Source organism: Peromyscus leucopus, chromosome 13, assembly GCF_004664715.2.
Source record: "Peromyscus leucopus breed LL Stock chromosome 13, UCI_PerLeu_2.1, whole genome shotgun sequence".
Taxonomy (NCBI): Eukaryota; Metazoa; Chordata; class Mammalia; order Rodentia; family Cricetidae; genus Peromyscus; species Peromyscus leucopus.
Genome location: NC_051074.1, coordinates 38,222,191 through 38,237,650, shown reverse-complemented (window position 1 = coordinate 38,237,650; position 15,460 = coordinate 38,222,191). Strand labels below are relative to the sequence as shown.

Here is a 15,460-nt window from a genome sequence, read left to right as displayed (position 1 = left end):
GGATGTATCCCTTATAAAGGAGTAAGTCAGACTAGCGTAAGGTTAATAAAGGCTTTAATGTCTCTCATACACTCACCAAAAAACCCAAAAACAAAAAAAACCCAAAACAAAACTCTGTATAATTTAAAAAAGAAACAAAAACAAGGAAAATCCATAAAGGGTACAGAGGAACAGTTACTCTGCTAAAACACAGATAAAGTGCCGTTCCACACAAACATAATTAGAACCAGAAGTCACTCCTCATAAATAAGGTGGCCAGCAAACCTGGGAGCAGCCCCATCAGCCAAGTGCAGGAGCCTTGCCTGCTCCTGCTTCCCTCCCCCAGGCACTGAGAGCCCCACCAAGAGGCCAGGGAAGCTGAGGAGGAGACGCAAAGAGGAAGGAAGCTAGGGGACAGGTGCACACCCCATGGCGGCTCCCTCTCACCCACTCTTCCAACAGACTGGTTCAGACAACTGCCCTCCGTTGTCCTTCCATCTGTCTTGACACACCTGAATCCTAACCAGACCCCTACCCACCTCTCTCTCAGGCCCCAGGGACTAACTTTGAAGTCCACTGTCACTAAAATGTTTCTCCGTATGGGTACACCTACAATTAAAACCTCCAAACCTTAGAGAGCACACACAGAAAGGAAACAATGTATAATCATGTATAAATGAAAGAGATTGCCTTAGATCTAGTAACCAAAGCAAAACACACAAGAGTCTACTTTGGTGACAGAATAATCCTGTTACAAAACTCCTATGGCCCAGAAACTATAGTTTTCCAATAAAATATGTATTTTTTTTAGATGGTAAGACAATATAGACAAAATTTTAAGCAATGCATTAAAAAGATGTTAGAGGGCAGAACCTGGTTTTGTCCCTACTGTAATGTAGTAGGCAAGAGGAATGGACACAAGTGTTTTACTGGGACACTTCTGTAACCTGCATGTTGTGCTGTTGAATTGTCTAAAAGTGTCCCTATATACCCAAGACTCACATGTACTGAGATCTAGTTAAGAGATCTGCACATGTACCTGTGTGGTCACAAGGACAGCAACTGCAGTATGAAAGAAAAATTCAGTTACTTTGCTGAGGTTTTCACTATTAGAGCTTTTGTCCTAAGAGTTTTATACTTCATTAAGGAGAAAGATAGAAAAATATGTAGTTTATTATTTGCACCTAGAGTTAACCGACCTGTTAAGTACTACATCTTAAAATGTAAATACATCTACTCCTGCTGTGTCTGCTACTGAGCTGTTTAGCTTAAGCCTGACCATAGAAAGTAAGCAACCAATTTGAAATCAGAATATAAACACAACAATTCATTGATTTACTTATTCTTCCTGCTGGGCTATAACTTACGAGTGTGTATATACACATCTATCCCTACAAAACAAGAGTCCGGGCCTCCCTATAGGCCTAAATGATGGTCTTGGCTACTAAACAATATCCACACCCGCTTTTTAACTTTGCATAATACAGGGCCAACAAAACAAACAAAAAGTTTTAGTTTATTTTCTCCTCCAAAAAGCTTTGGCTAAGATCAAGATTGCATAGAGTACTAGTTGCTATGAGATTCCAGGTCAGTCATTTAAAGTAATGTAACCATACCCTTGGCATTTTACATAGAAGGTTATTATGCAGACTGAAGGGAACTGACACCGCTGTTCTAAATTCTGTCACTTCCTAGGCCAACATGTTAACTGCTCTATCCCCCAATTCTGGGATCAGTGTTAAATCAATAGTCTAGGAAAATTGCCACTGGAGTCCAGTGGAAAACGAAAGAAATGCAGGGAGAAGGGGAAGGCGGACAAGGCCATAGCAGGGACAGAACGTAAAATCCAGGTCCTAAAGTTGTAAGTAGTAACCTATTTTCAACTAACAAGTCCTGCCCAAGACATGAAGGTCAAACCAACCAGGTTCTGTGCCAAGTACACTTCTAAGCCAACAAGCACATAAATAAGCCATGAAAACAACTCAAATTTGGCTGCTCGGGAGGCAGCCTAGGCTCAGGGTATTATTTGTATTTTCCTCCATGCTGCAATGCAGAGCTCCCATCAAGCCTAATCATTTCAACAGCTTAAAGTTCTCCAGTGCAGAGGTGGGAGAGAGCATGCTAACGCATACAATCACCACCCCACCCGAGATAAGCAGTCACTTTCAAGCAAAACAAAACAAAAAACAAAACGAGGCTCCTGGTAGAAGGAAACCAACATAAAGTTAGTTTTGAAAACAAGTATTTTTCTCTGTTGTAAACTACTGCATACCCTACCTGTGCACTCTGGAACATTCTCTACAATGTGTGCAGTAGACGGGAAAAGTCAAAGTGTTTATCAGTAGTCACACAAAAGCACTGAAGTCATCACACCTCAACTTCGACTCAGACCTTTACAAGAGGTGATTATGTAAGAATGCACCCAGGTTCCAAGAATCTAGCTGGAGCTCTCTGAAAACAATCTTCCAGAAGGATGGTGCATCTTCAGTGATGGGCTTTAACATCCCCTGAAAATCTGATATGGTTTCATCCGTATCTCAGAATGCAGAGTAACCCTTCCATTAATAATAATAGCTAGAAAAAAACAGGGAAGAAAATGAATGCAGGCTTCATTTTGCTAAAGTCTGTGCAATCCTAAGGACACTTGAGCTGATGATCCCCTCAGGCTCCTTCTTTTCGTGGTTTCATTAGCTGCTCACCCAGGCAGGTGGCGCTGCTAAGCGACGCGGGCAGCACTTGCCACTGCAGCCTCACTTGGTCTCAACTCAGCACCTAAGAAGTAAGAGATGGACTGCGCACCTGTGAGAGCTCCTGGAATTACCTACAACTACCCCCCTAATTCTCCTAATTTCCACCTCTGCAACAGTGTTTAGCTTTAGTGGTCTAGTTTGCACTGTAAAAAGCAGCATGCCTCTTGTCTTTCTCTGCCTGGGAGATAAAGAGACGAGAGTTCTTCCCTGCCCTAAGCATCCCTGTCAAGGAGTCCCAGTTGAAGCAATACTGTCTTTGAACCTTTTCAACAGGTTTTAACCCACTGGGGGTTATGCCTGCTCCATGGGAAAACGATACAGAAGAAAATATAAGCTTTTAGCTTTATCACCACAACATACTGTGGGAAGAGTATGAAGAACACACTGTGTGGAGGCATCTCTGGGAGAAAATGCCAAGTGCATAATAAATAGCCAAGTGTGGGATTGTAACATTCCAAAGCACCAACAATCCATTTTTTTTGGAAACTGTATGTAAACAGCATGAGAGTCATAACATTAAAAGAAAAATAAAACTCAAATCAGGCTACAGAAATGCCTCTTACAAGGAAAATAAACTATTATTAGTGTAACTGGCTTTCCAGTGAACTTTACTCATAAGAAACACATGAAAGGTTGGACTCGAGTGAAGCCACTCAAAAAGCAAAAGTTAAAAGGCAAATGCTCTTTGCATCTTCACACCCTCCTCAGATGAATACTTGGACACTCAGAGTTCTCCTCCAGACAGCTGTGGCATTGTGAGCAGGCATACTACTTCTGGTGGCTCATCCTAGCTCTTTAAGGCTCCATTCATTCCGTATATGTGTGTGGGTATGTACATATATATATTTACAACATGTATTTCTAAGACAAAAGGAAGCGTCACTCTTGTAGGAGAAAAAGGATAATCAGCTGTAGATGAGACCAAGGTTTCCATAAACAGCATGGAGCGTTGCACATGACTGAATTTTGACTTTTGGTTTGGCCCTGAGCGGTGTGTTGCTCCTGCATCAAGTAGAATTCCAAATTCTCTTCAGGCAGAGGAAAGGTGAGGTGGGTGGCAGTGAGGGAAATGCCGTTCATGTTGCCAGCCCAGGAGTTTGCTCCTCACGAGGCCTGACGGGGAGCTTTCCCGACTTCCATGCTAAGTGCCTGAGAGTTTTTTTCTGTCTCCAGCAACTCATCAAAGATCTCCCTTAAAGTAAACAAAAAAATAAACAATTCAATGAGAAGAAGCAAAATATAGGCAAGGGGGGAAAAACTAACAGGAAATAGATAAAACTTGCATGATCCTACTTGACACCTAAATTTCATTAAATTAGCAGTTTAGGTTTGAGTATCGTAACCCTGGAAGCTGATTTCTGAGAATGAGGAAGTGCCAGCAGTTAGCTTTTATCAAAACGCTGTGCAGTTTCCATTCACATGATCAGGCCTCACTGACAAGTGAAGACCAACTTATAGTAAGATAGGTTCTACCACAGAACAGACTCTTCTAAGTGTAATTCCCAGATTGTCCTGTGAGATGATAATGTTGAGTTAACAGAGAAAATATTCTGGAATCATAATAAAGTGATGGAGGCATCTTGTTCCCAAGAAGAGTCTGGGGAACTTCAGCCAGTCCTTCTGCCTGGTAGGTTGTTGGTTTCTTACTTGTGCATGTAGAAGAAGATGTAGCCGCTTCGATCTCGGTCACTCTGCACAGCAGCCTCTTGGATTTTAGAGACCTCCAGATCATTGTATGTGAACCATGCCTGTTTCTTAATGTCATACACATCACTAATGTAATGACCTGAAACGGACAAAATCTGAAAATAAGTTTTCTAGAATATGTCACATTTTTCTCAGCTATTAGCAGTTTGAGAAACCCTCATTATTCTCTGCCTCAGCAATATTTCTTTCTAAAATTCATCTGAAAACTATGTACAGAGAACTTTATGTGTGGTACTCTGCAACAGAGCTACATTTCAACTCGTGGCCACTTGAGAGCTCTTTGGGGAGCTTAGCTGACCTTGAACTCACCTACGTAATTCACAAAGCCTTGAGTTTTTCCTACCATGCTGCTTCTGCCTCTCAGTGTTTGGTCAATTACAGAAACGTACTAAATGCAGAGAAACAACTTGTCACTTGATTTTCTGCATGTATGGCATGCATGTGTCTTCCCCATCACTTCCCTCTTTATTTGCCGTGGTGGGTGTCTTACTGAACCCAGAGCTTTTGATGATCTAGCTGGCTGGCTTTCCCTGGGGATCCCTGTGTCTGCCTCCTTTGAGGCTGGGATTCCAGACAGGCCACTGGATTTTTATGTGGGTGCTGGAATCCAAATTCTAGTCCTCATGCTTGGGAGGCAAGTACTTTATTCACTGAATCATTTCCCCAGGCTGAATTAACTTTTTAACTTTTTAATAAATGCATTTGCTCAGAGGAATTTTCATCATTTATGAATAGAAAAACCAAAACAACCACACCAACTTGTATAATTCACAGTGTTTATTAAAGGGAGTATTTCTTTTAAATATTTAGTATGTATACAGTATTCTGCCTGCATATATGCCTATGTGCCAGAAAAGGGCACCAGATCTCATTACAGATGGTTGTAAGCCATCATGTGGTTGCTGGGAATTGAACTGAGGACCTCTGGAAGAGCAGCCAGCACTCTTAACCACTGAGCCACCTCTCCAGCCCCTAAAGAGTATTTTTAAAGTTTTTCTCATCATTTTATATCTTGGATTTATATCGTGGCTGGATTCTCATGTAGCTCAGATTGGCCCTGAACTCCTGATCTTTCTACCTCTACTCCATGAATGCTGGGGTCACACTTCCCAGTTTATGCAGTGGTGGGGATGGAACCCAGGGCTTTCTGCTTGCTAGTAGGGAGACACTTTCTCAATTCCAATCTTAGCCTCTTCAACTTTTCGTAGTATAGTCAACCTACGCCTAACAAAGACAGGTCAATAATAAAAGGGGCAGATGGTAACTACTTTGTCAACAAATGCCGTATTCATGATGTCCATTTACCTGAGGAAGAGGTGCTCCCAATGTGACTAACAACACTGATGAGCCGGTAGGAGTGAGGAAGATTTCCCGTCTGAAAGCAGAAGTGGGCATAACTCTTCATTTGAATAAAAGTTAAAAACCGAATTTCAATGTATTAATTTAAGTTTATTAAATTATTAATTATGAATTCTATCTCCAGAAATTATCCCAAGATAATAATTTAAAAGAAAGGAATATACTTGGGACTGGAGATATGGCAGTCAAGAGCACTTCTTATACTTACAGAGGACCCAAGTCCAGTTCTTAGCACCCACATAAGCACCACAACTGCCTATAAAACTCCAGTTCCAGGGGATCTGGGGCCCCCTTCTGGCCTTCAAAGCGCACACGCACACACACACAAATCTTTACAAACAGTAGACTTTATATGCATTAAATTACTTACTGTAACATTAAAGTAATGACATTTAAACATATCATTATGTTTAGTGGTAGATCAATTCTATATATGATTCAGCTTTATAGAAAAATTATATCCATTAGCAACTCACTAGTTTGTTTTTCAAATCCACATGAGTACACATAATAACTATCGTCCTAGACAAAGTTATGATAAGTTACATACTAAATAATAGAACAAAAAGGAAAGCTGCTGTTACTGCAATAATTATGGATAGATTTCTATATTTTAAATACTGTATAATATTGTTAATAAAAATAAATGAAAAGTAATATTCATATACTGTACACTTCACAATAAAATCAAATCCAGCTATAAGTAAATAAAAAACCATTAACATGATCATAAATTTTGATGAAGTAGTTTACTTCAGGAAGTTTACCTTAAGTAGGAAATTCAATATGTGGAGAATGCTGTAATCACACAACTGCTGAACACACTATTTTTTATAATAAAAACTGAAGTTGTATGGGTAAACATGCCTGCAACCCCAGTACTCAGCAGAAGGGTCTGAATTCTAAGCTAGCTTGACTACATAGCAAGACCCTGTATCAAAGAACAAAATTCCAACACTTGGGAGGTACAGGTGTTAGGATCAGGTCATTCTTGGTTACACAGCTGGTTCTTGGTCAGTCTCAGCTAAAGGAGACTTCATTTAAAAAAAGAAACAAAACAAAACAAACTTGTAAGTCATCTTTTTTCTTTGGACACAGGATATTACTCTGTAGTGTATGCTGGCCTTGAACTCTTCTTGGTGGATTTTCTTGTTTCAGCCTTCCAAGTGCTGAGATTATGGGCATAAGCCACTATGTCCATCTAACAGCCTTTAACAAGCAGAATAAAAACTTCATTTTTAAGTACATGTGAAGGTGGGGATGACAAAATAATATATCAATAGTTACTAATAATAGTTACATGCGAGAAGAATAGAATCCCAAGTAACTTTTTTTGGGAAAAAGAATTATTTAAGAAAAGAGAAGGATGCTAGACATGGTGTCCCACGCCTTTAATCCCAGCACTCAGAGGCAGAGGGATCTCTGAGTTCAAGGCCAGCCTGGTCTACAGAGTGAGTTCCAGGACAGCCAGGACTACACAGAGAAACCCTGTTTCGAAAAACCAAGAAAGAGAAAGAGAGAGAGAAGGGGGTGGGGTGGAGAAGATACCAATGTGCTCACTATTACAGAATCAACTGAACAGTTTTCACTAAATATAAAGATAGCAGTTACTTGGTAGAACTAAAGGTAATTTAATATATTTGAGACATTATGGATTTATGTCTCAATTATATGGATATACACAATCTTATCTAACAAGAACATAAGACGGTCAGGATGTATTTGTTTTGTTTGAAAGAAATGAAGAGCAAAAGATAAGAGAAAATGAAGGTGCTTTGACAGCAGCTGAGGGGCAGAACTGAAGCTGTACTGTACTGAAGGGAGAGTCTCTAAAGAGAAGGAGCAGAAGGAACACTGACGGGCTCACCAACCATACCTCAGCATTTCTTTTCAGCTCTTCGGCTTCAGCTTCTGTGTACTCCATATCAAAAACATCCTCATTTCCAGAGTCCTCATCTGAGCCCAGGGAATCCAGAAAAGAGTTGTTAAACTCTGAAGAACAGAAAGATGGGGCTTGTAAAAGTTCTTAGAATAGACATGAGATGACTGGGAAGATAAAATAGCTCAAGACAGGGATAGACATGAGGACACCCACTGTAATCCTAACACCAGGGAGATGGAAGTATGAAGAGAGTGAGTCTGAAGGGCACTATGGTCTATAAGACAAGAATGTGTCTCAAAAAACAAAACCAACACAATCCAAAAACCCACCTTGAGGCAATCATGTCGTCATCCTAAGAAAACATAAAATATTTTACTAAGAGGTTCCAATCCACTCAGACCCCTAGGAAGGAACTGCACACACAGGCGCCTATGAAAGAAGGGTCCTTTTTGTTTTCTGTTGTCCGTGTGTGTGTGTTCAGGTGAGTGGACATGTGTATGTAGGCAGAGGTCAATCTCTGGGGTTGGTCCTTAGAAGCCTTCTACCTTTGTTTTTTTAAATTCAACTTTTATGTGTATGGGTGTTTTGTCTATATGTGTTATCTGTGTACTACATGTATACCTAGTGCCCTCAGAGGTCAGAAGAGGGTGATGGATCTCCTGGAATTAGAGTCGCACATGGCTGTAAAATGCCATGTGGTGCTGGTAATTGAGCCTGGGTCCTCTGGAAGAACAACCAGTGTTTTTAACCACTGAGCCATCCCTCCAACCCCTCTAAATGGATTTTAAGACTATGTCTCTCACAGGCTCTGGTGAGACTGAACGTCCCTGGCACTATGACTACAGCATGCTATACCTAGCTTACCAGAAGATGCTGGAGAAAGAGTCATCAACAGTTTCATCCAGCTGTGAACCCTGCGAGCTACAGCAACAACTGGCATGGCAAGATATGCCCATGGGTGCAATTGTGGCATGAACATTACGGTGGTACCCAACTGCTTTTTAACTGGATTTAAGGCCTGCTCCACAGGAGGCGACTCATACCAAAAACTACAAACCCGACCAAGAACTAAGGTTGGGAGGCGTACAGACCAAGGGGTAAACCTACTACTGTATTGTGCTAAATGGACATAGTATCAACCTGTCCTCTAAATTTGTGTGCTCACTGATTAGCCAGCTATCAATCCTCATCAAAGAAGTTTCTATGTGCAGCAGACAGTGGTTAACATAGAAATTCACAACCAGTCACAATACAGTCACCAAAAAGACATCTATACCATACCACCTGCTCCCAAGGCTCAGGGACCGCCACAGAAGGGATCAAAAGACCAAGAGCCAAGGGTCAGGAACACTGGGGTGTAACAGTATCTTTGGACATGTCAGGCTGCTCTACTTACAAATTCACAGCAGCTATGATTGCTTGCCAAGATAAAGTCAACCAACATCATAGCATGGAGTGACGTGGTGGTTTGAATGGGAATGGCAACCACAGGCTCCTAGTTTTAAATACTTGGTCCCTAGCTGGTGAAACTGTTTGGGAAGGATGAGGAGGTGTGGCCTTGTTGGAGAAAGTGTGTCACTAGGGGGTGGGTTCTGAGGTGCCATTCCCAGAGTGTTGCTTGCTCTCTGCCTCATGTTTGCTCACCGTCACAGATTCTAACTCGGAAATGCTTAGCCAAATGAAATGACTGCTTCTATAAGTTGATGATGGTATTTTATCACAACCACAGAAAAATAACTATGACAAGGGGGAGGGGCCCATAAGGCATCACTCCTAACAGGATTTATGAAAAGTTTATGGCTTCTTGGGGGAGGATGAGTCAGTTTTCTTTAAGAGTATGGTCTCTGGTATGTTGATCATATTCTAGTGGATGATCTCACACCCAGCAATATATGGGTAGTAAAATTTGGATCTGATTGGTTATATAGAAAATCATGAAGTGGGTGGGGGAGGGCAGGCTGTAGGGACATGGTAGATCTGGGAAGAATAAGGGGGAAAGTTGGGACATAAATATAATTGAACTACACTGTATCAATGTATGAAATTCTCAGAGAATTACTAAGAATATATATTAAACAAACAAGCATGTACCACCACATCGTGCTTTTCAGGTGCTGGGAACTAAACCCAGGTCTCATGCTTGTATAGCGGGCAGACCTTGACAATCTGAAATACATTTACATGATAAAGGTATCTTGGGGCTGGAGAGATGGCTCAGCTGTCAAGAGCACTTGCTGGACTTGCAGAGGACCTGGCTTCAGTTCCCAGCACCCATTTGGCAATTCACAACAGTCAGTAACTCTAGTTTTTCTGACTTCCACATGCACACACACATACATATATGCAGGGAAAACTTTCATACACACTTAAAATAATAATAATTATATAGGTAATCCAAGTTCACTTATTCCCCCCAAATGAGGACAAACTGGGCAGGCCTTTAATCCCAGCACTCAAGAGGCAGAGGCAGACAGATTTGTAGGCCAACTTGGTCTACACAGTGAGTTTCAGGCCAGTCAGGGCTACATAATGAGACCCTATCTCAAAAAACAAAACAACAAACAACAAAAAGAGGCCACAGAAAAGTCAGTAACTTTAAATTAAAAAAAAAAAAAAAATAAGAAATCGGTTCTTGAAATAGAACATCAAAGTGGAAATTCAACTTTAGCTCTTAAATTTCACCTAAAACACAAATTCCATATATCTTTTTGTACTTAACAATGTATTTACTTTGGAACAAATCATCTTCATTAATGATTCTACATAAAGAATTTGTAAATAAAGTTCTTTGCTTATGACAAACTAAAAATCATAGCTGATGGACATTAAAAGACAGGAATACAAAAGAAATGGAAAAGAAATTCACTTTTCTACACAGTGCTAAACAATGATAGAATTTTAGACCTCTATTCTCTGAAGAGGGGAAAGAGTCTCTAGTTTAAGGGATGTGAAACATGAAGTTTAGATGTTGGTTTGCATACAGAATGATGAAAGGGGATCACACCTCCAGCTCTGTTACTATATTTGGCTCTTAGAACTCTTTAGAACAAAGGTAAGAGATTGGAAAATTCCTCCATAGTCACAAGAACTCAAAGCTGCAGTAGTGGTTCCCATGTGTAATTCCAGCACTTGGGTACTGATGCAAGTTGACTGCTGTGCACTCAAGGCACAGCCTGGGTTAGAGTGAGATTCAAAGTCAGTTTAAATTTGACATATTCATGTGCTTATAGGTTCCAATAATCACTTTGGCTCCCTTGTTTTAATTATGAACTAAGAGTAAGGATTAGTGGATATAGGAACAAGCTTTTAACAAGGACTGTACAGACCAAACACATCAGACAGCAACCTAAAGCAGTCTACTCAGAGAGAGAAACCACTAATCCAATGAATAGTATTTAAGGCCTCACAGTTCAGATAGTACTTCAGTAAAACAAATGAAAATAAGGCACAAAAGAACAGTCATAAAACAAAACACCTCTTGACGTTAAATAGACATGATAGAAAGAAAAACTCAGAAGAAGTTCAGAGTTAGATATGGCTGGAGAAGCTTCCCAGACAGCACAGCAAATGGTGAGGGAATTAGACTTAGAAGAGGTGAGGGAATCCCCAGGGCTAGCCCAGCACCCAGGTAACAAAAGTTTCAGAGAGAAAAGAGAACAAGGCATGGAGCTATATGCCTGTAATCCAGCTTTTGGGATGAGGAGGCAGGAGGATTAGGAGTTTAAAAAGGCCAGCTGTGCTATATAACACCTTGTGTCGAAAAAGAAAACAGAAGGGGAAATTAACAAAATGTCGAAGAATTAAAGGACACAAATTTCTAGTTTACGATGAAGTGTATAAAAGCTGCGGGTGTAGCAGTCCCACACAGAGACACAACAGAAACAAGAAGTGGAGCTCCAAGCTTCAAGGGGCAAACAAGGATAGAGGCAGGCTTTATACTTTAGCAACAGCACCCTGCAAATGACACATCTGTCACTACCCATAGCATACAGTAGGGGAGGGGTATTTTCATGACTGTAAACTAGGAGTCCTATATTCAGTCAAAATATCAAGTAAATACTCTGGTAGAATGAAAACTGTAAGGACGCCAAAATATTTAAATCATGCCCCTTTCTTAAGAAAACCACTAGGGGAATGTTCTCCATCAACACACAAATGGACCAGGCATGGTGGCACACGCCTTTAATCCTAGCACTCAGGAGGCAGAGGTAAGTGGATGTCTGTGAGAAGGAGGCCAGTTTGGTCTACATATTGAGTTCTAGGCCAGCCACAGCTGTATAGTGAGACCCCATCTTAAACAAAACTACAAAAGTGAAACCAGGTGTTGTGGCACAGGGTCCCATTCCTAACACTTGGGAGGGAGATGTAAGAGGACCAGTTCAAGATCACCCTTGCCTAGCTGGTGCAAGCCTGCGAAAGATCTTGTCAGAAAGATAACACCCCTCACCCCCCTCATCTGTGAGATGACTCAGTGAGTAAAAGTATTTGCTGCTAAGCTCAATGGCGTGAGTTCAGTTCCCAGAACTCATATGGCAGGAGAGAACTGACTCCTATCTTGTAAGTTGTGTCCTGATCTCCACATGTGCACCACAGCAGTCCCTTCCCTCTGCCTCCCCCAATTAAAAAAGGGGGGAGAAAAGCTGGGCGGGGGTGGCGCACGCCTTTAAACCCAGCATTCGGGAGGCAGAGCCAGGTGGATCTTTGTGAGTTCGAGGCCAGCCTGGTCTACAGAGAGAGATCCAGGACAGGCACCAAAACTACACAGAGAAACCCTGTCTGGAAAAACCAGGGGAAAAAAAAAAAGCCAGGTTTGGTGGTGTACGCCTTTAATCCCAATCTGGAGACAGAGGCAGGCAGATCTCTTATGAGTTTGAGACCATAGTGAGATCTAGCAGGCAGGGCTTCCATATAGTGAGATTTTTGGGAGGAAGATGGGGGTAGAAATAGAATATGGTGGCTGGGAAGATCTCCCAGCATCTGTACGTGGTTAAAGGCAGGCAGTCCAGATTGTGGTAATACAACTTGAGAGAGCCATCACTGTATTATTTTTATTTTCTTGAGATAGAGTCTCATATAGGCCAGACTAGTCTCAGATTATCTATGGAGCTGATGATTAACCCTTGATTTTGAACTCCCTGGCTCCATCTCCCAAGGGCTGGGATTACAGGTGGGGACCCCATACCCAGCTTGTCCTAAAGGTAGAATGCCTGAGAAGTCTACTTTTTTTGTCTGTACCTTTGTCCTAACTACAGTGCTGGCAAAATTTTTACTCTCGCCTCTGGACTCTGCTTTTCAGATCATTCAGGATCACTCATTTCACTACCCAAGTGTTCTATCTCCATCTGTTTCTGAGAACTGGAGAAAAACCAAAAGCATTTTAGAAACATCTGAAGAGCTAGCCAAGTCTCTGTGACTAAAGATCTCCATGGATGTCTAGTACCTGGTCCACATACTAATTAATTCTGCCAAACAGCATGACCATGTGTGAATTTCTAAATATATATCTATCATTCCACACCTTGTTCCTGTGAGATAGGGTCTCTCTCATTGAACCCAGAGGCAGTCTGGCAGCAAGCACCAGTCACCTCCGGTTTTCATCTTTCCTCCCCACCCCTTGGTACTGAGATTACAAGCACTTCTGTGAGCAGGCCTGGCCTTTTCTTTCACATGGGTGCAGGGATCCAAACAAGTCATCACGCCTGCACAGCTAGGTGTCTTCCTTACTGAACTATCCTTGTCTGTCCCGCCACCCCCCGGGTGTGAATCTTATGCTACTGAGTCCTCATTCTTGGCTCTGTCAACTGACTTCCTGAGAGTGAACTGATGGAAAATGGATTGGAGAACTGACGTCATCAATATATTCTTGTAGAAAGCTTAGAAATGGCACCTTAAATTTTTTATTAAATATATATTTTGTCTTGCTATTATTTTTAGATTAAAACAAAGATTAAAAACATTATTTTGGTACAGATAAAGATAGTAAAATAACTTTATTTATTTATTTATTTATTTATTTATTTAGGTTTTTCGAGACAGGGTTTCTCTGTGTAGCTTTGCGCCTTTCCTGGGACTCACTTGGTAGCCCAGGCTGGCCTCGAACTCACAGAGATCCGCCTGGCTCTGGCTCCCGAGTGCTGGGATTAAAGGCGTGCACCACCACCGCCCGGCGTAAAATAACTTTAAAAATCTAAGTACATACTTTTTTTTTTTTTTTTTTTTGAGACAGGGTTTCTCTGTGTAGCTTTGCGCCTTTCCTGGAACTCGCTTTGGAGACCAGGCTGGCCTCGAACTCACAGAGATCCGCCTGCCTCTGCCTCCCGAGTGCTGGGATTAAAGGCGTGCGCCACCACCGCCCGGCCTAAGTACATACTTTTTATATTTACTTGTTACATGTGTATGGGTCTTTTGCCTGCATGTATTTATGTGTACTATATGCATGCCTGGTGCCACAGAGGTCAGAAGGGGGTGCTGTTTTCTGTGGACCTGGAGTTATGGATGGTTGTAAGATATTATTATATAGGTGCTGGAAATCAAAGTTGGGACCTCTGGAAAAGCAACTGGCTCTCTTAATCACTGAGCTATCTTTCCAGCCCTAGTTATAAAAATATACATATATAATAATAAATATATATTATAAATATATTTTAATTAATATAATGGAAACACCATATATTGTCATATATACCTATATACCACACAATGTAATATATTAATTATTGTATACATTATATGTAATTAATATATAGTATGTAATAATACATTATATAATTAACATATAAAAAAAATCAAGCTAAAGGCAATATTACAACAGTGATTTTTCTCTGAGAGAGAAACAGAGATATACAGGTAGTAACTTCTAAAGTTCTTTCTCTGTATCTGGGAGGTGTTCAAATTTGTTACTATATTTAAAAAAAACCAAAAACTTAGGGCTGAGGATATAGCTCAGTTGACAGTGTTTGCTTACCACACATAAGGCCCTGCATGTGACCCCCATTATTGCATAAACCAGTTACAGTGTTGTATACTTGTAATCTCAGCACTAAGGAGGCAAGAGCAGGAGTTCAAGGCCATCCTTGGTTACACAGAAAGTTCCAAAGATAGCTTAGGGTAAATGAGACCTTGTCTAAAAAATATGTTTAAAATGTTTTTTATGTATTAATACACTTTTCCATTTAAAAATGTAATTAATCTCCATACCTTGAAGACTTAACTCTGTAGCTCTTTTGAGGTCATCATCTTCTTTCTGTTCCCAAGCCTCCTAAAGAGATAAGAACAAATCTAAGGTATTTAAAAAGATACTCCTTAGACACAACTGATGAAGAGAAAACAAGCTTCTCTGGGAGCATTTGCTCACCATGCTTTCTCTAGCTTTACAGATATTTGGACTCTGACCTATGAGGAAGGTGGAATAGAAGCAAAAGCAAGTTCCTGGTTTACTGATTTTCTGCAAGCATTCATTTTAGGGAGTCTTACTAACTTTTGCTTGTTTTTCAATGCTAGGGATTGAACCCAGGACCATGCATAACACCAGGCAAAATGCTCTATCAGTGATCTACATTTCCAGTCCCATGAAATTTTCATTAGTATGATTTGGATTATCTTAGATCAGACAACCATGAAAATAGCACCTATAAGTCAAGTATCATAGATGATACAACAGGTCAAATCAACTAATATAAAAAGAAATAAAAATTGAGCCCAACTGTGGTGGTGCATGCCTTTAATTCGAGCACTTGGGAGGCAAAGGTAGGCAGTTGAGGCCAGCCTGGTCTACAGAATGAGT

The 15,460-nt window shown here is 40.8% G+C and overlaps 1 protein-coding gene across 3 annotated transcripts in view; it reads right to left on the bottom strand.

Moving 5' to 3' along the window:
• Positions 1–37: 37 nt before the first annotated feature.
• Positions 38–15,460, bottom strand: part of Usp37 (ubiquitin specific peptidase 37) — a 102,963-nt gene continuing 87,540 nt past the window's right edge. For all 3 annotated transcript variants that reach the window (XM_037210263.1, XM_028893035.2, XM_028893036.2), the window contains 5 exons: positions 14,875–14,935; positions 7,672–7,787; positions 5,742–5,811; positions 4,377–4,515; positions 38–3,921 (listed from right to left, as the gene is read on the bottom strand). In XM_037210263.1, the coding sequence (XP_037066158.1) occupies positions 3,834–3,921; positions 4,377–4,515; positions 5,742–5,811; positions 7,672–7,787; positions 14,875–14,935 (474 nt within the window). In that variant the 3' untranslated portion in view covers positions 38–3,833. The remainder of the gene's footprint in view (positions 3,922–4,376; positions 4,516–5,741; positions 5,812–7,671; positions 7,788–14,874; positions 14,936–15,460) is intronic.